The following is a 27,735-nucleotide window of genomic DNA, read 5'->3' on the forward strand; positions in this document are numbered from 1 at the left end:
TCTTCATATAGTAATCCAATACCTTACCATCTTAGCCACAACACTATATGTTTTTATTGCATTCTTTTCTGTTATCCTCTTTGCTGTCGAAGAACGGTTGAAGAGTGAGTGATATTTTAAAGAGATATTGAGCAATTGAAATTTCCAGTGTATAAGAATAAAGACAGGAGACAGAGAACAAGACATAGTCTTTGTCAAATTCAATAGTTGAAATGCCTCAAAAGGGAAGAAAATAAACAAAAAGAAAAAAATATATATATATTTAAACTAAACAAAAATTACAAACCAAAACCACAGAATATTGATCTTAGATGTTTGGAGACAGTTTCTCTGCCTTCATTTGCATTAGTTTATTATATTTTTATGTATATTTAAAAAAATTTTTGTACATTGTTTGCTTGTTTAGTTTGTTATTTCCATTAGGTTAAATTCTGAGTCCCTTAATTTAAATGCTTAAACTTATGTTTCATATCTGGAATTATTCCATCTGTTTATCTATTTATTTTTACTTTATTATTATTATTATTATCATCATTATTATTATTATTATTATTATTATTATTATTATTATTATTATTATTATTACCATCATCTGCATACATACATATGAATATATGTGTGCGTATATATGTGTATTGTCTTGTTTATTGAGAAAATAATATTGCCTACAAAGGAAACAGAAAAAAATAAACGGATGAAAGACAAAAAAAAAAAATGGAAACAAACTAAGAAAGCAAATATACAAAGAAAGGAGGACACACATATGGAAGATACACACACACACACACACACACACACATATATTACATATAATGTGTATGTGTGTGTGTATATATATATACTACATATAATGTGTGTATATATATATATATATATATATATATATATATATATATATATGTATAAGTTTGATGAAATGATAAAATCTGGAGAAGATGAATAGGTTTCTAATGCTAAAGAATTGCTTGGTTTTTCATTCAAATTGATAAACCATATATTTCATTTATTATCTTCCCCTTCATTAAACAACTTGAATTTTTCTTTTTTTCTTTTTTTTTTTGCCAGACATGTTTGTGTCTGGCTTTTCATCGCAACACACAATCTTCCCGTCCTCTCCTAATCACTGCTTTACTTTACTCATTCCTACAAAAAAAAAGGAAAAAGAAAAAGAAAAAAAACGTAAATAAAAATTAAAAAATAATAAAAATCCACTTGTTGTTCATTAATAGTTTATAATTACTAGGCAGCATGTAATTTGTCGACAGGAAAAAAAAAATATTTAAAATACCCCCCCCCCCTAAAAAACATCAAAAAGTCAAATTTAAGAAAAGTAAATGAAACAAAATAACAAAAATTAAGTAAATAAATAAATAAATGAAAATCAGAATCTGAAATTTTTACTGACCCACATCTCCCTTCCCCACCCCCACCCCAATTCCTGCTGGTGTTTCCTTTCCGCTACAATTCAAGCTGCCAAGATTTGTTGCATTTGAATAGTACATTGCTGCAGATGTATTTATTGTGTAAAATGTCAATTTCCTACATAAATAAATATAGCAACAAAAAAACAAACAAACAAACAAAAAAACAACAACAAAACAACACCTCCCCCCACCAAATAACACACACTATTAGGCGCACCTCAGTTACCTCTCTTTCTACTACTACTACTACTACTATTACAACAGTGGCTGTTGCTGCTGCTGCTACTACTACTACTACTACTACTACTACTACTACTACTAGAAAAGAGAGAAAAGAAAAATTATAAAAAGGGAGAGGGGACAATGATTGCAAACCAAAGGAGAATTCAGTGTAACAATGACAAACAGTGACTGGCGTTAAGGAGTCAAACAATGTCTGTACAATAAACCCATATGCTTCAAGAAGAAGACTAAATAAGAAGAAAAGAAGCCCCAAGGCCTATAACAAACTTGTCAGTAACTAAGTTTCAAACAATTGCAATGGAAATATCTCAAAGGTCATCTCCTCTGAACCACTTCCTTTTGGCGTCCATCTTTCATTCTTAACATTGTCATTCCCCACTCATATTTACTGTTGTTCAACCCTTGATCCTTGTCTAGCATTTACTACATTCACCCCCACCCTACTATTTTTAACCTTCTCTTGTGCTTACACCCCGTCATACCCTTGCAACTTTTACCCAGCCACCCTTCCTGATCTTCTATTCCCATGCACTCTTCTATTCATCTTCTTGTACTATGAAAGTATGCTCTCACACTTCATCACTGGCATCTTTATCTCTCTTTCCTATTCCAGTCTCCCTTGTATAATGTGAGATAGCCATGTATTAACTCTACAACAGCGAGAAACCTGTTCTTGTCATACTTTAATTTCTCAACACCTTGCTTAAAACTCTCTCTCTCTCTCTCTACCGTCCTCTCTCTCTCTACCGCCTTCTCTCTCTCTCCAGTTTTTCCTCTGGCTTAGAAAGCTCATTAGTCTTATGAGTTACATGGTGACTTCACTAGTGCTGGTGTTATGGGGAAGGCACTGTGTCACACTATGTAAAATGGTTTCATTATAAAGCCAGAGAAACTATGACAAAACTGATACACTGGAGCTAGATGTGATCCTCTGACCTCCTGGATTCTGTTGAACCAGCCAGCATGGAGAGCAGATATATACGTATATGAGTGAGCATCTGTGTTTTTGTTTACATTTGGTGATCTATAACAGTTCTATGTATGGTGTTGTTGTCACTTCTTTTGTCAACAACTTGTTTGTCCACTTCATGCCTTTGTGGAAGTGTGAAAAACAGGTAAGGTTTAGAAACAGGAAAGGCATCTAATTGTAAAGCATTGAATACCGCAATAGTATATTTGTCTAACATAAGTAAGAATGGAAGAAAAAAAGGGTATAAAATAAACAAGTAGATGTGTGTGTGTGTGTGTGTGTGTGTGTGTGTGTGTGTCTGTGTGTGTGTGTGTGTGTGTGTGTCTGTGTGTGTGTGTGTGTGTGTGTGTGTGTGTGTCTGTGTGTGTAAATCTTTCTGCAATTCAGCTTTTTTCAAACTGTTGGCCAGTTTGAAAGAAACCAAATTTCAATGAAACTTGTCACTGTCTATTTCTAATTTGATTCTAAAAAGATAAATATTTAATTCTACTATTCATATTGAGTTCTTTATCAAACAATGTTAATTTGGTTTCAATATATCTCTGTATTTTCTAAAAACATATACGCTAATATATGTACATGGATATATGTGTGTTTATATATATATATATATATATATATATATATATATATATCAGTAAATATATATATATGTGTGTGTGTCTATTTGTATATAGATATATGTGTATACAAGTATATTATATATATGTATATATAGAAGTCATTTCATTTTAGTGTCTATTTCTGGCAGCGTTATATAATTTTATTTTTAGTTCTGTCTACTTTTGATCGTGTTTTGGAATAATTATATTTGTGACACGCAAACACATATCTATAGATATATATATATAGATATGGAGAGAGAAACAAACACACATACATACACACACGTGCATTCTATATTATACTAATACAGTTACTGTATTTAGAATTTAAATAGAGAGGAACTACTAAACACAACTTCATTGGTAGTGCTGTATTCAAGGTAGACTTAATTTATTGCCTTGTTCAAAACCACCACTTGGACATTGGGTGTCTTTAACAAAATGCGCTTGTTTGTTGTCATTGGAACCGGGACTGAGGTAGAAGAGGATCTGGTACCTTGATGTCCTCTTCTTACAGTGGCATCATGTGAATCATGGTTGCTTTTTCCCCTCACTTTTCTGCCTATAATTTTGGAGAATATGCAATGCTCATTATTATTTTGCCTTAGTCCTCTGACTATAATTATTTAACAAGTTGACTGATATTAATAAAAGGTGAATTAGAACCAGTGTGAGTTTTTATCTGCAAAATACTCTTCCTCCCCACAAGAGACAAGTATATATGTATATATATGTAAAATTACATATATAAATGTCTTTCTGTTTGTCTGTCTGTACATTCACACATTCATACATAAAAATCTAGATATGTATATATATGAATACACACACATGCATTCATGCAAAAATGTGTCTGTGTTTGTGTACACACACACACACGCACACATACACACACTTGCATCAGCATTATATCATAGAGGGAAAAATTTGCAAACTACTCATTTTTAGCATTAGTGAATTTCTTTGTCTTTATGTGTGAGTGCATGTGTGCCCCAGTTTTTCGCTGGCTTACTGTCTTAATATCTTAGTAGCCAAATAATGCATGCCATATGTAATTAGAATAAGTTATTTGAGTTTGGTTTGTCTGAAACTCATTTCATTTTAGCATATATTTCTGCAAGCATAGTACTATTTTCTATCTAGTTTTCTTTACATTAGATTGCTTTATGGAATAATTCTCTTTATGATATGAAAAATCACATGCACTCTATATTATATGAACATGGTTGCCATATTCAGAAATTCAGTAGTTCACAGAACTAGAATGTATTGCTTAATTTTTATATTCTAGTAAACCTGTGTTCTGTCTTGAGGTGAAATTTTCCCATTCTGTTGATAGACTTTACCAAATCTGGAGCTATGCACTAGTTTCATGAAGTGATTGTAACATCATTTTTCATTATAGGACAACTAATCTGGAACATTCCTTTCAGACAGATTTAATCTGTTTAACCTGTGTATCAACAATAAAGTTGTAAAGACAGATAGAATGGTGAAGCAGCTTAAGGAGTTCGACCAGCTGTTGCTAAGTCATGAGTTCAAGCTTCTTCAGTCATTTCATTTTGTCTATGAGCAATACATTTAGTTCTGTGTGCATGACTTTACCTTATCTGTTGTTATTGTTGTTTAACACCTTATTATATAGATTGAGCAGATCTATATAATCAAAGGCATTCCAGCTAGACACCCTGTCTTTATCCCAGGAATATTATTGAATGTGTTACTTTTCTTTTAGGCTGTAATTTGTGAGTGAATTATTTTGGATGTTATTTCCAAGTAAATGGTAGTCATTAATATGTGTACAGCTTGTGTACAGTTATGGAGTAAATCTACATGTGAAATTATGGCTGTGTGGTTAGAAAGCTTGCTTTGCAATGTTGTGGGTTTTGGGTTCAGTTCCACTGCACAGTACTTGGGCAGGTGTCTTCTGCTATAGCCCTGGGCTAACTAATGCCTTGTGAGTGAATTTGGTAAATAGAAACTATGTGGAAACCTGTTGTATGTGTGTGTATGTGCATCTTTGTGTTGTATCTGTCCCCACTCCCCACCACTTGACAACCTGTGTTATTTTGTTGATGTCCCTGTAACTTAGAAGTTTTGTAGTATAATCACCAGGAACTTTGTCAGACTTGCTTTGTTGGGAGGGCTACTGAGCAACTTATGCCATTGCTCGATAGTGTGCCCAGGTGCTATGCTTCTGAACTGGATTCCTGTTAATCCTTTCTGCATTTTATATGGATGTTTCCTTGTAAACATATGATGACTCTGGGCTGCTTCGTGGAGACCATATGTCATCAATGACTCTGAGATCTGTGAGAAGGTCTTGTCACTTCCTTTCAGTTTCTAGGCCAAGCTCATCCCATCAGTAACTGTTGCTGACGGACTTGGAAGAATTTCTACTGGAGCAACATACTTCTCCAACTCTCTAGCTAGAGATGCTTTGTTGGTCTTATGAAGAGTCCCATCATTGGCAAGTGCAAATGGTAGAGGGCCCAAAGGCCAGTACATTGGCCATATGTAGCTTTCTGCTTTCTACTGCAAGGATCATGTGACCAAACAAGTCTCAGTCAGCTTTCAAAACCACATCCTTGGCATGCCCTTGAGTGTGTGGTTTCTCTCTGATGTCCAAGAAAGTTTTCAGTCTCATTTTAGTCATCTTGTCATGGAATTTTTTAGACGGCACATCAACTTCGACATGTTCTTGTCTGAAGACCTGGTATGATTCTTCTCCATGCTTGTTAGCATCTAGGAGATCTTTTTCTATGTCTAGTGGTGCTGCAGTGGCACTGGATAAGCTCACAAAATCCTCATTTTCAGGTTTGAATAGGTTTAGCCAACTTACCTCCATGAGCTGGACAAGGGATTGGATATCTACTTTATCTTTTTTGATACTTGACTGATTGAGATTACAGTGGTTCAAAGACTTGTGTTTTCTTCAATTTGTCATATCTCTCAGTTGCTGCAGGTATGAGCTGTTATGCTCTGAGTTTAAATAGAACCCAGCCACCACTGAGTTTAAATAGAACCCAGCTGCTCCAGCTATCAGACTGAATCCTTTTGTGCTGCCAGGAGTTTGGGTGTCCTTGTTAACTGTCTTTTTGATTGTTTGGTTCACTGGTATATATCCAAATGGATGAAGTGTGCATGGACTTTAGGATGTTCAATGTGGAGTTGAGGCATCATTGCATTGTAGTAGGTCAGGAATCGAGCATAGTCCACTTTGTAATAGGCAAAACACTGTGAGATCATCTTTCAGATGGATGCAAGGTGGAGGATCCAGTCACCTTCTCTGGAAGCTCATATTAGGCCAAGCATGATCTCCATCATGTCTATATATGACATCAGGGAAGCCAACATACTGTACACACATCTATCTAAGGGATTCAAAGGCAGGTTTGAAACAGCTCCAAAATCCTTGTGCAGGACTCATTTCCAAGAACCTCTTGGAGGGACATCTGGCTGACAGTGCTTTGAAAGTGGCCTATGATTCAATGTTTCTGCTAGGTGAGGCACATCTGCATGATTGTCCTCTATCCATGGGAGAAACCCTTTCCAGGCAAGCCTCATTAATGCTTCATACACAAGTTTGTGTACCCTGACTACATGGTTGTACTTGTGACCTTCCATGATCCCAGCCACTGATCTATCTGCTGTGACGCCTGATTCAACACACATATCCCTGAGCCCTGCATCTTGAAGCTGCTTGCTGATGATAGAAAGGAATTTGAAGTTTCTTTTGTGTACAATTTGTAGCATGATATATGGTAATACCCCTCTGCAGCAATAAGTTCTCTGCTTGCAAGGCAAGAATTCTTTGATCACATCATCTTGTTGCTGCTCTATGGACAGTATCATCAACACAACTCCACACATTGTGTAAGGGGTTCTTGTGTTTTTTTACCTTTCAGGTAATTGCTGGACTTGTTGTTGCAGAAAATGCATAATATGTCATACACTCTAGAAGTACTTGGGGAATCATGGGATGATTTTCATTTGGCACCCACTTCCACAGCTTCAACACTGTTGCTTTTTGCAATGATGGTGCCAAGACTTTTCTTCATGGTGAAGACACTGCAACATTTTCGATGATACTGTACTTGTGGTATTTTACCCTCTAAACCTTTAGTGAATTCAAGAACTGGAACATACTACCTTATCTCTGCAGCCCTGAGCAATACTGTTCATGAGTTGAGATCTTGTGGTGACACAAGGTTGTCAGAGGTATCGTTGGAACAATGGATGATATAGTGTAGATATGCTTGCTTCCTTGGTTCCTTGGAAGTGTTTCACTGTCATCTCTGCTTGTTGAAACCATTGTGCCTATTTCAAAACATCACTGCAATAATGTTTTCACCTGAAAAATTGAGAAAAGTAATTTCAAGCATTGAGATATTAAATATATTAATCAAAATGTATCAGACATATTCTAATTTCTGCTAGATGTGTGAATGATGTCATATATGTTGTAGTCATCATATGCAGAAGTACTTCAGTATGAATATTGGTGAAATTTCATAAATCTGCAAAAACAAAAGAACAAAGCTACTGAGCTGAAAGAGCTATCACATTTTTTTACACTCATAGTGACCCTATAAACATTTTGATATCACTTAGGTGTATTCACCCCAGATGGTACTGCTGGCTGATGTGGCTGGTGTATTACTTGACTTTTTCCTTTGTGGAAAGACCCCAGGACCACATTATCTGATATATCCTTTTCTTAACATTAGTAGGGTATAATTTGAGGAAGTTTTGGCTATAATTTCTAGCAAGCCAAGCAAGCATAAAGAGGTTCCTTTGTTTGTTTGCTGTTGTTGCTGCAGCTGATGTTATTACTGTTTATCTGAATGGTTGAGTGGGGAGGTTGATGAAATAAAGTACCAGTTAAGTATTTGGGTTGATTTAATCACCTGCTCATCTGTTAGCATGTAATGAATTAACATGGTCCATAGTAAAACCCACCTACTACACCTCCTCTTCCTTCTCCTCATCATCATGCTAATTATCAGTATTCATTTTGTATTTACACAGTTATATTTAACTTTCTCGTCATCATTTCTTTTGTCATTGTCATCACTTTTGTCCTCCTCCTCCTCCTCTTTCTCCTCTTCCTCCTCCTCTTCCTCCTCCTCCTCCTCCTCCTCCTCCTCCTCCTCCTCTTCCTCCTCTTCTTCCTCCTCCCCATCCTCTTCCTCCTCCTCCTCATCCTCTTCCTCCTCTTCCTCCTCCTCCGCCTCCTCTGCCTCCTCTTCCTCCTCCTCCGCCTCCTCTGCCTCCTCTGCTTCCTCCTCCTCTGCCTCCTCCTCTTCCTCTGCCTCCTCTTCCTCTTCCTCCTCTGCCTCCTCCTCCTCTTCCTCCTCCTCCTCCTCTTCATCCTCCTCTTCCTCCTCTTCATCCTCCTCTTCCTCCTCTTCATCCTCCTCTTCATCCTCCTCTTCCTCCTCCTCCTCTTCCTCCTCCTCCTCTTCCTCCTCCTCCTCCTCTTCCTCTTCCTCCTCTTCCTCCTCCTCTTCCTCTGCCTCCTCCTCCTCTGCCTCCTCCTCCTCTGCCTCCTCCTCCTCTGCCTCCTCCTCCTCTGCCTCCTCCTCCTCTGCCTCCTCCTCCTCTGCCTCCTCCTCCTCTGCCTCCTCCTCCTCTGCCTCCTCCTCTGCCTCCTCCTCCTCTGCCTCCTCCTCCTCTGCCTCCTCCTCCTCTGCCTCCTTCTCCTCTGCCTCCTTCTCCTCTGCCTCCTCCTCCTCTGCCTCCTCCTCTGCCTACTCCTCCTCTGCCACTTCTGCCCCTTCTGCCCCTTCTGCCTCCTCCTCCTCCTCCTCCTCCTCCTCCGCCACTTCTGCCTCCTCCTCCTCCTCCTCCTCCTCCTCCTCCTCCTCCTCCTCCTCCTCCGCCACTTCTGCCTCCTCCTCCTCCTCCTCCTCCCCCTCCTCCTCCTCCTCTGCCTCCCCTTCCTCTTCCTCTGCCTCATCATGATCATCATCATGATCATCATCATCTTTCTAACAATATAAGTACCAATATCCTTGTAGCAAAAGTACTGTTGAAAAGGATCATAGTAATAGTGGTGCTGTTATTGATGGTAATGTTCATAAAATGGTCATGGTGGCAGTGGAGGTGATGGTAATAATAATAATAATAATAATAATAATAATACTGAAAAATAGTCATTTTCTTTAAGTCTCTAAAGAATATTCATGATGTCGTAGTTCTAAATTGCTTAATTCAGGATTACAAGATTCTTAGTGAGGGTAGGAGAGTGGAGGGGGAGCAATAACAAAAATAAATAAACAAAAAAAAATGCAATAGACATAGTATAATAAAAGTAATATCTCAGTTTCTTGTTGAATAATTAAGAATGTTAAAAAGTAATTAAAAACAACAGCAGTAAATAAAAAGGAAAATTTTAGTTATTACATGAAAAAATGAAAAAAAATGGTTGTAATATTTTGAGAAAACTCTGGAATATTTTTAATGTTGATATTTTGTTTACCTTTAAATCTTTTACATGTGACAAGGGATTTCTTCAGAAAAGTTTCTAATTAGTTTTTTTCTTTGCTTTGAAGGAATTCAGTTTAGCAAAATTTGTTTATCTAATTATTAAGCATTTCTTGTTAATTACTTCCTTTGAGGATATCAAGGTTACTTGATTATCTTGTCGTGTGATGACTGTTGTTAAAAATGTATCTACAATAATTGCATTAAATATCAAACGTAAAACTGTCTTTGTTTTTACAATTTCGTTTTTACAACTTGCTCTCTTCAATTTTATTTGTGTTAAAAATGCTTTTTAAAATAGATTTAAATTCTTGGAATAAGAAATTCTTCCATATGTGGTATAACCCTTTTCTTCCTTTCTTGAGATTGTTACAAAGTTATGTAATTTTTCAGGGATTTCTCCTTTTGTTGATTTCTGTTTCTCTTCTGTCTGTATTTAAGTTTTCCATTTTTATAAGTGATAAGCTGGCAGAATTGTTAGAGCATCAGACAAAATTCTTTGCATTATTTGTTCCATCTCTTTTATGCTTTAAATTCAGTGTTCAATTCCTGTTTAGGTAAATTTTGCTGTTTATCTGAGTGGTTGAGTGGAGAGGTTGATGAAATAAAGTACCAGTTAAGTATTTGGGTTGATTTAATCACCTGCTGATCTGTTAGCATATAATGAATTAGCATGATGCGTAGTAAAGCCCAAATCCCTGCCCAGGTGTAGTAGGGCTCTGACAGCAGCTGGGGTGACAAACAGGGATTGGACAAAACAATGGAAAGACCTAGCATCATAGCATCATAATTTTGAAATATCTATAAAAACCAACAAAAGCTTGTTTATTTTCATGTTTTTTATACTTATTATTAGTGTTGCTTAATATGTTTTGCTAAAATTACTGTTTCTTTTCAGATATCAAAAAGGTAATTAAAATTTATTAAAATGACAGTTCTATTGGACTTTCAAAGAAGTCAAATTGTTGGTACTCATATGGCAGGCGCTAGTATAATGAAAACAGCCGAAATGTTTGGTGTATCAAGAAGTACTGACTTGAGAGTAATGACAGCCTTTGAGAAAGATGGAAAAACCTCCCCATCGAAACAAAACACCGGAAGAAAACCAAAACTTTCAGAAAGGGACCGTTGGACTCTTACACAAATTATTAGAAAGGATCACAAAGGTACAGCTTCCAAAATTACTGCAGAGCTTGATGAGCACCTTGAGAACCTAGTTTCCACAAAAACTGTTCGCTGGGGGCTGCACAAAACTGGATTTCATGGGATGCTGCATTCAGAAAATGACTACTTTCAAAACCAAACGTTGCAAAGTGTTTAGAGTGGAGTAAAAACCTACAGAATTGGTCCCTAGAGCAGTGAAAGAATGTTATTTTCTCGGATGAGTCATCCTTTACCTTATTTCCAACCACCAGCCAAGTATATGTGTGGAGACAGCCAAAAGAAGCATTTGACCCAGACTGCTTTCTTCCAACTGTTAAACATGGAGGAGGATCTGTGATGATCTGGGGGGGCTATATCTTCGAAATCCTCCATCCCAAGGTTTTTCCCTTCATTGCAAAATTAATAGTCAAGACTATTTAAGCATTTTATTTAATCAAATTCATTCTGTGGTTGCGGAACTGTTTCCGGAGGGAAACACAATCTTTCAGGATGATAATGCATCAATTCACACAGCTAAATTTGTTACTGAATGGCACAAGAAACATTCTAGTGAAATTGAACATCTTATCTGGCCATCACAGTCCCCAGATCTCAATATTATTGAACATGTATGGTGCATTTTAGAAAAACAAATAAGGAGTCGATATCCTCCACCATCATCACTACAAGAACCGGAGACTGTTTTTAGCTGAAAAATGGACAAAAATTCCTTTGGAAACAATAACTTTGTACGAGTCCATACCTCATAGAATTCAAGCTGTAATTAATACCAAAGGTGGTCCTACCCCATATTAAAATAGATTTGTTTGAAATTTTAAGGTGTTTCCATTATTTTGTCCAACCCCTGTATCTGTTGGAGTACAATGTTGTCACTTCAGTATTATATATCCTTTGAGATCAAATTCTGCTGTGGTCAACTTTACCTTTCATCCTTTTGGGGATGATAAAATAAGTACCAGTTGAATACTGGGGTTGATGTAATCGATTCACCGACACCTCTAAAATTGTTGGCCTTGTGCAAAACTTTGAAATCAATATTATATATCTGTAACACTTTATATTACTTATTATAAGTGACATAGGATGTTAGAGTCTGAATGTTGAGGGTGAGGAAAGGAGTTCTGGAAGCATATATAGAACATATCTTTAGATCTGGTTGTATGACCTGAAACATCAATAAACAAGTGCGAAAGCTTATCAATGCTGCAAAAACTTGGATTGTTAGGACACTGACCTACTGTCTTAAAACTTTATAGATACATTGATTTACAAATGTCAACTTTACCTTTCATCTTTTTGGGAACAATAAATGAAGTACTGGGGGTTGGTTCTTCTTTGTTCATTCTTTTGCATTCTTTCAGAAGTGGTGCCTTATATGACAAAAATAAAAAGACAAACAAAAGAATTAGAACAAACAAAAAACACCCACAAGAAGGTTATGGAGAACCATCTGCGTATTTTCCTTGAAAATTCCATAGCAAGTACAATATGTAATTTTCAAAGAAGTCACTAGGAGCCATTCATTGACCTGACATTGTAAAGGAGGAAGGAATGTCATTTTGCTTACAGAATATGTTATATCTATGGTTGAAGACTTGAAAATCTTTGTTGTCATTCTATCTTAAATATAGTAGTAGTTGTAATAGTAGCAATAGTAGAGAATTTGTTGTGAAAATTTGATTGTAACACAGAAGGTCAAACAACTATGTAAATGTACTCACACAGGCTTGACATCAGCCATAAACGTTGTCTGTATTTGTCTATTTGGTGGCATTATACTTGCTATTTTGCCAGGCTTTGAAAATTTGCTTTTTCCCCCTTAGGGTCATAATCATTTGGCAATCATTTTTCTTTAAACCACTTCATGTTGTACTGTTTAGTGAAGCCATTCGTGTGTACATTTGTATTTATGATCAACTGTATGTTTATTTTGTATGCACATCTGCTTCTGTGCAGTTATGCATTTGTTTTATGTTCTCTGGAAATTGATTTTCTTGGCATAGGAACATATGTCAGCTACGTTTATCATAGATTCCTTCTGGGAAATTCAACACAAACATCATCCTATCTAAGAAATATTATCTCTCTTTCTCTACAAAGGAAACTAACAATAAGGAAGTCTATCAAAATGATTTAAATTTTGTTGCATATGCTTAGATAATTTTGTGGAAAATAAATAGATAAATAAACTTTATGTCTGCTGTTTCATAGCCAAGAGATGATTTGGTCCAAATTATAATGAGTTTTTAAAGGCTTCATACCTTACAACATTTCTTGTTCATATTTTGTGTTATATTTCATGACTTCTGTCAAATGAACATGTTATGGAAGTCTTGGAAATCTGCCAAAAAATTTTGTGTGTATAATACAGAAAAGATTTCAATAATTATTTTCCAATTAACCATGGGCTTGATCATTGCAAAGTGATAAAAAGTGAAAGATTACAAAAAAAGAAAAGAACAAACATACATACATACATGTACACATATAGATCTATGTATATATGATGATTATAATTCTGCATATATGATGTATTTATACGATGTATTTATATGATGGATATGCACATACACACATTTGTACATATGCATATATATGTATATATACATATACCATTACACATGCACACATATATACAAATGCATATATATATATATATATATATATATATATATATATATATATATATATATATACATATAATGATATAATGATTTCAAAAAATATTTTAAAATTACTTTTAAAATAGACACTAAATAAAATTCCTATAGATAAAAATAAGCAAAATTACAAAAGAAAAGTAAAAAAAATGTGAAAAAGCAAAAAAAAAGCAGCAAAACAAAACAAAACAGGAAACAAATGAAATCAAAACAAACAATTACAAATAAACATGTTTAAACATTGGCAGTAAAAGAACCCATAAAGAATGGCATAGTTTTAATTTATTGAGACATGTTTATCTTTGGTGGGGAAAAGGAACAATATGTGCATTTTATGCAATTTTTCATGTCAATGAGGAAACAAGCAAAAAAAAAAGCAACAAACAAAAAGCAAAAAAGAAAAAGCCTCCTAAAATAGCAAATTTTCTTTTGCAGTCGAAATTCGCTTCAGTAATTCTTAATTTTCATGATATTCTATACGTTTTTCTCTTCTCCCACTTGTATTAATAACTTGAATAAAATACAAATTTGTTAATACTATGAATAAATCATTAAATGGATTTGTTGTTGTCGTTGTCGTAACTATTATTATTATTATTATTATTATTATTATTATTATTATTATTATTATACTAATAACGTAATTCTTAAGTTGATTTTTTTTTCCATCTTGCTGGTTCCCCATTGAGAGATAAATGGCCTTATGTTATAGACTGTTGTTAAATGTTTATGGTACCGTTTCATGGCAGTTGTTCAGACAATCTTCCCAGTGTTTTAGTTTGAATGTTTTACGATCAAATAAAAATGTCTTGTATCTTGTGTGTTGTTTGTGTGCGCATGAGTGTATGTAAATATGCATACATACATACATACATTCATACATATTTATGTATGTATACATATATGTATGTATATAAATACATACATGCTAGGATATATATAAGAATATATATGTGTTTATGTGTGCACTTGTGTTTATACATGTTTTGTGGATAAAGCTATTTTACATTTTGTTTAAATCCATCCATAAATAGAGCAGTGTAATCATTTCAGTAAGTTTATCTACAACTATTCTTCAAAATAGATAGGTTGTTGTAGGAATTGATTTCTTTTTAGTTCATGTAACAATTGGTATGTTAAACATCAATAGAATTTTTTTTTACATTCATTCATACACATATTTACCCACATACACACACAAACACACTCACACACACACCCACATACATTTGATTAGTTTGGTGGACATGGTTGAGAGTGTATAATGCAGATCAGCCTGATTGCAGTATATTGAATCTAGTTTGTTTTACAAGTAAAATAGTTCGTGAGACATAGAACTTTTCTAACAGATCATTGGTCTTGAGTCTAACTCTTTGGACACTTAACTACTTGGTATTGTTTTCTGATTATATGATATAGAAGTCTGTTTTAAAAGTGTTCATGTTTAAATTAAAAATCTCAATTATAATTTTAAATAAATATTTTCCATTGTGTTTAAAAAGACCAAATTCATACATGCCAATAAATGGAACAAAATAAAGGGTTATTTTACAAAATTCATCATCCAAAATTAATTAAATCCTAAAATGTATTTTGTTAGAAATATGGTCATAAACAGGTAAAAACCTGCTACAAGGTATTTTATTTTGTTTTCTGTTGCTTATTTCTCTTGCTTGGATATCTACTGTTAGGAATAGGAACAAATCATCAATTTTATTTTGTATTTTATTTTATTAATTAATCAAAGGAATAAGAAAAGGAAGAGCAAGGCTCATAATCATCGAACATTTTCTCAGTCAAGTGAAATCAATGCAGTTGATGTTGAGATTGAATTTTGTTTGAGAAAGGAGTGGTGAGTCGGATCAAGGTTGAACTGATGTCCCTTGATAATGATATAGAGGAGGGAGAATCGTCCAGTATATTGAGGATTGGTCTTTTTAAAAGACTTTTCTGTGGTTTAGAACAGTGGTTCTCAACCAGGGCCCATATGACCCCTGGAAGTGCATACAAAATTTTTGGCGGGATTCACATGAGCAAAACAGTAAATTGGGGGTCCATGGTAATATTTTAGGGGTCAATGAAAAAAACCTTGCCTTAAACGTATTTATTGCAAGAAACAACTAGGTTTCATTTCCTAACACTTAATGTAGTTCAACATATTACCAGCCACTGAAACATGTTTTCTCAGACAGTGTCTGCATGAAAAACAAAATATGAATTTTGAAAGATGTATCTATAAAACTAGTTTTTAAGCATAGAATGGCTATGGTTGTCCACCAGAGTAAAAAAGTAAAAAAGTAAAAAAGGGGTCCATATGTAAAAAAAGGTTGAGAGCTACTCATATAGAAGGAGAGTGATTTCTTGTGGAGAAGGAAGAGAAAGCTAAAGCTCATGATTTGCTACTTATACAAGTTGACCAGTCTGAGGACAGTGACCTTTAGTGGATGTGTCATAATCTTGTATTTGCTGGGAATATGCCATCCTCACAAACTGCTGATAAAATGATATGGGAATATATGAGGACTGAAAAGCAACCTCGTAATTCTTTACTAATAATTTAGGGTTTCTGTATTGTTTAGTTTGGATTCTGCTGGAAACCTTTTCCACTTGTGCCCTCTGAAAATCAGCACTACTCAAGGAAGGGTTTAATCAGAAGGAACATGCAATGAGACTGTTGTCCTAAAACAGACCTGTTCTGAGTGCTTGAGACAAGATGAATTTTCTTAAAAGCATAAAAGTTACATGATGTTTACATTTTAAGCATATAAAAATATGACAAAAATCCTTTGCAAAGAATTCTAATATCTACTTTATATACATGGATGCCTTTATATAATAACGATCAACACAGAGAGTTTGTCATCTATCTAGCAAGACTAAAGGGTCCTCTTCATTCTACATTGTCTGTGAGTGGATTTGATAGATGGAAACTGAAAGAAGCTTGTTTTACATATGTGTGTGTGCATGTGTGCAATGTATTTCTGTTTTCTTTACTTGACATTGCATGACTGTTGTAAACGAATGCCATTCATTTTGAATATTCTGCAAAAGCATAACACAGGGAAATATTACCTTGCTTGGAAACAGGTGGGGAATACAGCTGTAGGAAAATCTGTCTCATTAAAACTCTGTCTGATCCATGCAATTATTGAAAAGTAGATGTTAAAACAATGATGATGATGATGATATATGTGTATGTGTGTGTGTATTTTTAACTTGAGTCATAGACAGTTATTATATACCTAAACTATGCTTTTGTTTGATTGGTTAACCATGAATGTCAATCACAAAAATTAACATACTTAAGAGTGGTGGTGGCAGTATCAGTAGCAGTCATGATGGCTGCAGCAGTTGTAGAGGCAGCAGTTTTTCAAAACTAAAACAGGCATAATAAATGTATTTTTCTTTTACTGAACTTCATGCTTCTTACAGTTGCAAGATGTGACCATAACAGAGAGTGTTACTGGAATGATTTATTTTCCGGTCCTGCTCTGAAGAACTGTTAAAAACTAGTCCATACTGCAAGTGTACATATTCTAATGAAAATATTAGCTATTTTTTTTGTTCAGGTGTCATTTCTAAGAAACAGTTTTAAATAGTTTTTCTTTTTTGTTTTCTAGTTGAACTTAGACATGCAGCCTTTCATTGATTCAAGTGAAGTCTCATCTACACAAATAAGTGCAACTGCAGCTCCAGTTGTGAACTTGATTGAAAGAAATGGTTCCACACTGATGAATCATCTACACTCTGCATTTGAAGTGCCAACTGACAATGCAAAGGTAAGTGTTTAGTTTTGAGCTTTGTTGTTTGTTCATATTTCTCATTGAAAGTTTCATACTGTAAGCAACTGTTATGGATTTTATGTCAAAAATATACATGTGATGAAAGATAACATAGTCATTGTTCTGTAAATGGTATTGTTATTGAGAAAACTATTGTGTCACTGAAGAAGGAAAGTTTGGATTCGCTTTTACCGAAGCATCTTGGAAATAACATCAGGTAAGTAATTTCCTTACAACAGTTCTTTATTTACAGCTTGGCATAAAAATGTAAGAATCAAAGAAGAATAGTTATTTTTCTCAAGAAAATGAATGTCTTGCTGTTATATATTTGAGTATTAGGCACAATATCTTATAGCATTCAGTTAGATCCATATATGTATTATATTTATAGTGAGGGGGTTCACATCCTGCTGAAGTCAACTTTGCAGTGTCTCAACATGGATGCAGTGCAATAACTGAAACCAGTGAAAGAGCAAAATGATAAAAGAATGAGTGAGAGAGGCATCATCTAGCTTGATCATCCATAGATGGTTTTGAACCTAAGAGTATAGGGGGGAAAAAGTCTTGGCACTCATAAGAAGGACTGGTGGGAAGAGTATGGCGATGGGTCTTTGGTACTGCAAGTCAGGAAATGTCACATCTGGTTTGTTGGGGTTGTGAAAAACTGGAATAAAAAGAAAAAGAAAACATGGGGAAAACTTAGAGATGAAATCTTGTGTTCATTAAAGTTATGCCCTTTGGATAAGGATCAGGTAGTTCTGTCACTATGTAAAGGGGTGGGACTGGAGTGCAGGTAGGGTTGATGTATGATTATATTAGTTAAAGGATAGATGTTAATTTTGATTTTGAGAGTTATAATTTCTACATAGCTTTGTACTCAATGTTTTCATCTCATACTTATTACCTCCACCTTAGCAAAAGTGGAGGTACTGTTTCCAGTTGTGTTTGTTTGTCTGTCTGTCTGTCCATAGACAAGATATCTCAAGAACCGCTGGATGGATTTGGATGAAGCTTTCAGGGATGTTTGGCCTCGTGACTGGCATAAACTGATTAGATTTGGAGATTGATCCGGTACCGGACAAGGATTCTGGATTATTTTTTCCTATTTTTTAAATCTAATTTTTGAGAGCGGTTAGGTTCATGTTTAGTATTCTCATCTGTGAGAGCAATCGAGTTTATTTCAGATATTCTCATTTTAAAAATCATCTCTGGTGCTCTCTTGGTGCTCTCTGGTTGCTCTTGTGAATTTTAAAATATTTTTTATCTTGCTGTTTTCTTAAAATATCATAAATTTCATACTCATTGTGATTTGTACTGGGAAACCTTCTATTGGATCATGCATAATCTTTTTATTTTATTTACTATTTATATTTATATATATGATATATGATGTATGTATAAGAAAATTTTGATGAATTTTCAGCTTTTACTCAGTATTCCCCCAAACACATATGTGTATATATATATATATATATATATATATATATATACACACACACACACGTATATACATATATATATATACGTATATACAAACACACACATAAACACATTCACACAAATATGTATATATTATATGTATGTGTATGTATGTATGTGTGTGTGTGTGCGTGCGTGTGAAATAAGGGGTGTCTATTTACTTTTGATATGTCTATGTATGCTTGCTATCATTCGTTCTTTGATTATTCAAATTCTTCCTATAAAAGTGAGGCTAGTTTCTTAGCAAAGAATTAAAGTTTCATCACTGAACTTTAGATAACAATAACCTGTGAAGTTTTTTTTACATGTTGAATTTTAGAAAAGTTTTGCATATTTTCACTGTTTTAGTTACAGATTATTTTTGTAAAATGTGTAACATTGTGAAATGCACTTATAATTATGGATAAAAATATATACTTCTATTCTGTGTTGAGTAGCTGTTTATTTTGAAGCATTTGTTCATAGATATATTCTATCCCTGCTTGTTTAATTATTTGAATTCTTCCATCAAAGAAGCATTCAAATAATGAAACAATTCAATTACTTGTAGGGACACTGTATCTCATTATGCAACCATAATTTACAACCAAACATATTAAAGACTTTACAAATCAATACTGCATCCTACAGTGCTAGCAATCTTCAATTGCATTGCTTACAATTAGCTGTATTCAGATGGAAAACATTGTAACAACTCAGTGCTGGTTATAATTTCAACAGAAATTCTTTAGAGATAATCTTAAAAATGAAACAAATGTATGAAGTCTCCATCATTAGAATTTAGATAGTAAAATAAGAAGTTGTACATATTTTTATTATTTCATTTACAAACTGTATTTGTAAAGTGTGTCAGCTGGTCACTTTTTTTTACTTAAAAACTCTTTGCTTTATTTTCACAATCAGCTGCATAATTATCAGCATAAATATGAATTTATAATCATCTAATTATATAGTTATGAGGGTGCATGGCTTAGTGGTTAGGGTATTGTACTCACAATCTAATGGTAGTGATTTCAATTCCTAGACTGAGTGGTGTGTCGTGTCCTTGAGCAAAACACTTCATCTCACATTGCTCTGCAATCACTTTGACACCTGATGCATGGTACACCTGTTCAGACAATGTCGGTCTGATGGAGTGAGTGAACTGATGTATAACATGAACATTTGATCACTATAAACAAATCATTTGTGTAGGTTGTTTGGCAAACGATGAACACTCATATATCGGTTTTGATGGGAAAATCCATCAATAATATGTTTATTTATTTACATGTGCCCTTATTATTTTTCAAATTTCTCACAAATAAAGAAAAAGTTGGACTCCAACTCAGAAACAGTTTGTGCCTGCAGTTTTCATGTATGAGCCTACTTGTTTGCTTGTATGTATATATATATATATATATATATATATATATATATATATATATATATATATGATAGCTAAACTTCTCAAGTGTTTTACATATTTTCACAGTTCCTTTAATTGCTTGGAATTGTAATTTTCTAAGTAGCTGTGTCCTTTCTTGTTTTGTGAAGCTCAGCTTCTCAAAATTGTTGCAGAGGCAAGTAATTACATAACCAAATGCTCTAATAAACAAATATAATTTAAGGTTATTCCCTGAGTATATTATCTGCAGATCTGTTATTAGTTCAGTATGAATGTTTTCTTAATCTTCTATCTCTAACTTCATGTTAACAATAACTGAACATGCTTATGTCTGGTCTGTTATGCCTACATTTTATTGAGGTTTTGGCATACACCTTTCTTTTTTCATATTCATTTTTAATATTCCTTCATATTATGAATGAAAATACTTTCTTACATTACTTTAATTCCTTGTATTTTGAAATTCAGGACTATCCTTTCTATGAAATGCATGCCCTATAGGTAAATTGTATCATGATGACATTTTGGGACAGCTGCTTATGATGCAAGTCAGGTCTTCAATTGTTAATTCTGCAGAATATGCACCAGTTGTCAAGTCTAGGTGTTTTACTTACATCCCTACCCCTTTTTTTACATCAGGCATTTTGTTGTTTTATCCTGTACCTGGATTTGCAAAAGCAAATGTATACTTTTCTAAGTGAGTACTATTGTCATAGTTGTTGGTCTTTGACAAACTAATGTGGTTATCTATGGCATTGTCACAGCTCTCTGCAGAAAAGTTGACCTCAGTAGAATTTTCACACACACTGCAGAGAGCTGTGTGTTAAAATTCTATTGAGATCAACTTTTCAATATAGAAAGTAAACTTTAGGGTTGATCTCAGCAGAGTTTTAACACATACTGCAGAGAGTTGGAACAATATATAAAGTACTGAGGTGGCAATCTGTCAGAATCATTAACATGCTGTCCGTCTTCATGTTTGCTGCTATTGATTTCGCCTGTCATCCTTTCAGGGTTTATAAAATAAGTGCCAGTTGAACATTGGGACCAATTTACTCAACTTAGCCCCTCCCCGCCAACCTGCTGGCCTCGTACCTAAATTTGAAATTAATATATAAAGCAATATATAAAGAACCAATCAAATACTTGAGTTAATTCTTCTCTTTTTCACTCCGTACACACACACATACATCACCACCATGATCGTCATCATTTTAGAATCAGTTTCACCATGTTGTCAGAATGTTGTGTACTGGACCACTCAGTATTCATTTCCTTCAAGAAATAAATGAAGACAGAGTGAAAGGCTAGCAATCTCATCTCATCTAGTATGCAACATAACCACCCAAAGAAAGAAGAGAACCTGATGATGTGGACAGATGATGTGCTGTATAGCATGGAATATTAAAAAAAAATTCATATATTTACGTATCTATGCTTGTGTGTTGTCATTTTATGGATTGGATGGGTCATCATGGGTTCAAAATAGTTCTTGCTCAGAGTTACTGTGCTTCTAGGCATGTGTCAAATGATCAGGTGACTGTGTAGGTGCAAGTGCTATGGGTTATTTCCCTTGAGTGTTTAAAAAAATATTGTGTAGGTGTTATGGGTTATTTCCCTTGGGTGTTTAAAAAAAAATTTAGTTATATGAGGTAGATATAAAGATCCCTTTCAGGGGCCATGTTATCGATTTTTTCAACAATCTAAGTATGTCACGAGGTTTTCAGACGAGTTCTACTCTTGTGTCAAGTTTCATCAAAATCAATAAAACGATGTAGGAGGAGTTAGCTAACAATGCCACAAACAAACACACACCAATTTTCCATATATGTAGCATATATATATATATATATATATATATATATATATATATATATGTATAGTGTCTTCTACTATAGCCTCAGGCCGACCAAAGCCTTGGATTTGGTAGACAGAAACTGAAAGAAGCCCGTTGTATATATATATATATATATATAAGTATCAAAATATGCATGTGTGTGTGTGTGTGTGTGTGTGTATATATATGTACACATACACCCAGGCTTGGCCAAAAGTCATCCGACAGTAAATGAAAATTCCATAAATACTATCTGTAATTGTGTATTGACTCGAATGGAAAAATGTGTCACTCAAGAAGGTCTTCAGCTTGAATAATTATCATGATGTTTCATATCCAGTTGTTAAACAGAAATAAATCTTGGAATTAAATGGTTTTGATTTACTGTCAGGTGATTTTTGGCCACCCCTATACACGCACACATACACGCACACATATGTACATATATGTATGTGTGTAAGACCTGTTGAGCCAAGTGAAATTGTAGTTGTGACCAGTGCCTGTGCCAGTGTCACGTAAAATCACCATTCAAGCATAGCTGATGCCAGTACCACCTGACTAGCACCTATGCTGGTGGTACATAAAAAGCACCATTCGACCGTGGTCGATACCAGATTCACCTGACTGGCACCCATGCTGGTGGCATGTAAAAAGCAACATTGAGTGTGGTCGATGCCAGTGCCACCTGACTAGCTCCCATACTGGCAGCACATAAGAAGCACCCACTACACTCTCGGAGTGGTTAGTATTAGGAAGGGCATCCAACTGTAGAAACTTTGCCAGATCAGAATGGAGCCTGGTGCAGCCTCCTGGCCTACCAGTCCTTTCTCAAACTGTCTAACCCATGCTAGCATGGAAAGTAGATGTTAAACGATGATGACATACATCCAGCCATACATACATATAATTGAAATCAGATCCTATGTACAGTTCTAAATAAATAATCTAGCATGTATGTATATGTACACAGTTTTTGAATATATGTTGTGTGTATGTATGTGTGTGTGTGTGTGTGTGTATATACATATATATATATATATATATATATATATATATATATATATATATATATATATATATATATATATATATATATATATATATGATTATGTTTGTGTGTTGTGTTGGCTTATGATTGGAGAGATGTAAGACAGATATAACTAAAAAAACAAAAGACCCATGAAGAAAAGAAGAAAACCCAAATCCCTCCTCCCCCTACACAAATAAACATTATCAGCTAAACACTAGCATATTTGGTTCTTGTGAAATGTGAAATGGTGTGAAAAGGAGTGTTCCAGCTTTAGTTTAGCACCAAGGGAGAGATATTCAGATGAGATGATATAATGCTTATCAACAAGTTTCTCTCTGCAAGTAAACTTGATAAATATCTCTATGCAACACTAACTGGAATGGTCTATAATTCTGTAATGCCACTTGCTACACAATAACATTTCAGCATAGCTTTGCCTAGAACTGACTGAACTTTATCCAAGTACAAAGGATATTACTCAAACACACACACATGTTCACACAGAATCTTTCCCTCGCTCTGTTCTTCCTCTCTCTTCCACTCAATCACTAACACATACACATGCACTCATGCCAAACTTACACACACACACACACACACACACACACAAACACAAGATTAATGAGATAAACCAATTTTATTGAGAATACCTTAAATGTAAATGTTATATTCCAATTCCTTGACTGAAGCTGCATAAAATCCCTTTTTTGTTATTATTAATTATTTGTATTAAGGATTGATTTAATTGACTATGACTAACCATTGTCTCTATACGTCCTCAACCACTTCATGGCCTTATGCCAATCTAAGAAATCATTATCATTATTATTAATTACATCAGTTTATGGCTTCTACTATTCATGATTTTACAATTAATGAGCTAGTTACTTCTTAGTAATGTACTGTTAAGTACCTATTCACTTTCATTATCAAATATTCTTATATCTTCAATCCCATCATTGTTATATTACTCTTGAGGGTGGTGGTAGTGGAATGGCAGACAAAATGCTTTACAGTATTTAGTTATATACCATTACATTCTGAGTTCACATTCCACTGGGTACTTAACCCACTGAAGTCAACTTTGCCTTTCATCCTTATAGGAAAACGGGTTGTCAGGTTTTAGTATCAGTTAATTTGTCTATACACTTGCCTTCAAAATTTTAGACCTGGTGCCTTTATAAGAAATTGTTATTGTACTGTTCTGTATTATAATCTTTTGAAGAAATCCAGTTAATGTGAATTTGTTAGTGAAATGGCATCAGTTATTTATTATTTTTTGTGCACTAAGGATTTGGGGATTTTCAATAATGATGATGATGATAATAATAATAATAATAATAGCAGTGGCTCTCATGGCTTTTGACCTTAACTGATTGAAAGTGTTATCATGTACATTGTTTTGTCTTGGTATAAGAGATGGGCTACAGTAAATATTCTGCTCAATACCACAGATTTGTTTGTCAGTTGTTTGACCTTAACCAGTTGAGCATGTCCCTTAGTGGATGACGATATGTGCATCTCTGATCATGAACAGAAGTAGTGGTGGGGGAACATCATAGCCATGTGTTGAGAGAAGTTCTTTGGGGTTTGAATAATTCACCTCTGGAGGCATGGGTGTTTTGTTCATCATCCTTAAAACAAACCTTACTCAGGGACCTTTTGAGTGGGATGGGCTACTCGACCCGAAGAAAATTCTAACTGGGCCCCACCTGCAATATCATGCACTGTTTATCTTGGTATGAAGTTATCATATCATGTCATGCACATTCAAATTTTGGCATAAGGCTAGCAGTTTGGGAAGCAGGGTTAAGTGGATTACATCAACCCCAGTGTGCTCAACTGGTACTTATTTTATTGATTCCAAAAGGACAAAACTGTGGCGGAATTTGAACTCAGAATGTGAAGCTGGAAGAAATGCCACTAAGCATTTTGTCTGGTGTAGTAATGCTTCTACAAGGCTAGCAGTTTTGAAGGGAGTGGGATTAATCTATACCATTGATGGGGGACAAACACAGACACAATGACAAACACACATAGAGAGATATACATACACACACACGCATGTATATATAATGGGATTCTTTCAGTTTCTGCCTATCAAATCCACTCACAAGGATTTGGTTGGCTTGAGGCTATGCAGTGGGACTGAATCCTGAGCTATGTGGTTGGGAAGTGAGCTTCTTATCACACAGCCATGCCTAACAGTTTTATACCAGTTTCTACTGCACAAAAGGCTCATGGCCCAGTAGTTAGGGTGTTGCACTCATAATTATAAGATCAGGGTTTTGATTCCCAAACTGGGTGGTGTGTTGTGTTCTTTGAGCAAGACATGTCTCTTCATGTTGCTTCGGTCTACTCTTCTGTAAATGAGTAACCCTGTCTTGTTCAGAGAGAATGTTTTGATCTGAGTCACTTATATGCCATGGAAATCAAGTAACTGTCTCTATGAGTCCAAAGAATTGAGGCAGTAATGTCCAGGGATTACCTTCTACTGCACTACTGAGCTGCACTTCTGTATCCCTGAGGATTGTATGTGTAACCTTGTATTTTGTGAATGCAAAATTGTGTTTGTATGCTGCATCTGTTTTGGGTTTTGCAGGAGTTTCTTATTTCTTTATTGCCCACGAGGGGCTAAATATAGAGGGGACAAACAAGGACAGACAAAGGGGTCAAGTTGATTACATCGACCCCAGTGCGTAAATGGTACTTAATTTATCGACCCCCGAAAGGATGAAAGGCAAAGTCGACCTCGGCGGAATTTGAACTCAGAACGTAACGACAGACGAAATACTGCTAATCATTTTGCCCGGCATGCTAACAATTCTGCCAGCTCACCGCCATATTTTTTGCAGGAGTTTCTGTCATGGTTTTTTGGTGTTATTTTAACATTTAACATTTTGTCTGTTGTATAGACTATGCTCAATGTAAAGTATATTATTTTGTTGGGTTGTGTTTCTAGTAAAGTATAATGAGAGTATGTGCAATGACTGTTGTGTTACTTGGCTGGGTGATATTTGTGATTTGTGTGTGCTGCATGATTGGTGCTATATATTTTAATGTCTTATGCTGAGTGTGAAGAGCAATAGTTAACCATTTTGTCTATGGACCCTTTTGATTTCAATTTTATTCTGGTAGACCCTCATAGCCATTTGATGTTTAAAAAAATCTTACCATATTTTTATAATTAAATATTTTTAGGAATTGAATAAAAAAATTGTTAAAATATTTTGTGTGTTGTAGAAGTATAATCGATTTATTGCATATAAACGTTTTATTATACGAGCGTGTAAAAGCACCCATACACTCTGTAAAGTGGTTGGCATTAGGAAGGGCAATCGGCCATAGAATTCATACCAAAACAGATATGGAGCCTGAACAGTCCTTCAGCTGGTCAGCTCCTGTCAAACTGTCCAACCCATGCCAGCATGGAAAAGGAACGTTAAATGATGATGATGATGGAACTTTAGCAACAAAATTTCATAAGGGCTCTCCAAGGGCCATGAGTACCCAGTTGAGAACCACTGATGTAAAGTATGCAGTTTGTGGGTTGTGTTATATTAATGGATGACATCTGTGTAGAATATGATTTGTGTGAGTTGCTCATGTTATTGTGTTGCATGGCAATTATACATGATCAGTTTCTAAAATGATTAACATAATATTAGTCATTGAGATAATGATTCTCTTGCCTGATCACAAGAATATTTGTAATTAGAATTTTTTTGATGCTCTGCATTAAATATGTTCACCCCTACTTAACTGTCAATTTTCATATAGATGGCCTCTCTGAGTAATTGAGTTATCAGTGTTTTGTTTTTCACAGAACTGTAGTCTCTGCACTTGTTGAGATAAACATCAATTTATATATTCTGAACTTTGCACCAGCTTGAACACCATCTGAAGGGCAATTAAATAATACATTGGTTAATGACCAAGTTATCATCAATGAACAGCTAAGAATGGCAAATTTGATGCCATAATAGATGACAGTTTAGATCTGGCGTAACTTATAATGATGGTGTTTAGTTAGAGACAATGAATGTTGATGGGGATATTAGGTGTGACTTAACAAAATATTATCAGTTATGCTAAATTTGATGATACAAGGAAAATGATGGTTAAATTTCAATGTAATGAGAGTTGGTGACAAAGTTAGTTTTAACACTACGAAATCTAAGTAGTAGGTATTAATTAGATGAATTGTCAGAGCTAAACAATGTAACACACACGCATACACTTCTTATTCTATAATGACTGGCATGACACTGAATGAAAGGCAGGAATTATTCTGTCTTTTTATCAAGATATTGCATTCATTTTGAAGCTGTATTCTGGCACATTGTGAAACCACCATCACACATTAATATAGTAAATTGTACTTGTCTGACATAAAAATATTTGCTCTCTGCTGTTGTGAGTGATAATCTAGTGTCTTTATGACTATGAAAAGTTCAGATCCACTTCTTAAGCTGTCTACTGTGTGGATTGGAGTTTGGGAAGTCTTGGTAAAACATTAGAGCTATTTAGTTGTTGGCTGACATGGCCAGACCATTGCAGTCTCTTTCTTCTTATTGCCTTGTTAATGGTGTATATTATGTGAAGAGCTTTGCATACATGCACATTGAAATATACATGATTGCTTACATATGTGTGAATACACAC

At 34.8% G+C, this 27,735-nt stretch overlaps 1 protein-coding gene and 1 long non-coding RNA gene across 7 annotated transcripts in view; one reads left to right on the top strand and one right to left on the bottom strand.

Annotated features, from left to right (window-relative positions):
• The window catches only part of LOC106877306 (all trans-polyprenyl-diphosphate synthase PDSS2), a 902,595-nt gene that overhangs the window by 301,760 nt on the left and 573,100 nt on the right, over positions 1–27,735 (top strand). For all 6 annotated transcript variants that reach the window (XM_089350835.1, XM_089350833.1, XM_089350834.1 and 3 more), the window contains one exon: positions 17,176–17,334. In XM_089350835.1, coding sequence (XP_089206961.1) covers positions 17,176–17,334 — 159 coding nt within the window. The remainder of the gene's footprint in view (positions 1–17,175; positions 17,335–27,735) is intronic.
• Positions 579–17,182, bottom strand: LOC128247589 (uncharacterized). Its single transcript, XR_016241529.1, has 5 exons — positions 16,628–17,182; positions 13,157–13,236; positions 12,181–12,265; positions 7,395–7,596; positions 579–1,143 (listed from the first exon to the last, which is right to left on the bottom strand). It is a non-coding gene; the product is annotated as an uncharacterized LOC128247589 (long non-coding RNA).

Source organism: Octopus bimaculoides, chromosome 4 (genome assembly GCF_046866305.1).
Source record: "Octopus bimaculoides isolate indiv1 chromosome 4, ASM4686630v1, whole genome shotgun sequence".
Taxonomy (NCBI): domain Eukaryota; kingdom Metazoa; phylum Mollusca; class Cephalopoda; order Octopoda; family Octopodidae; genus Octopus; species Octopus bimaculoides.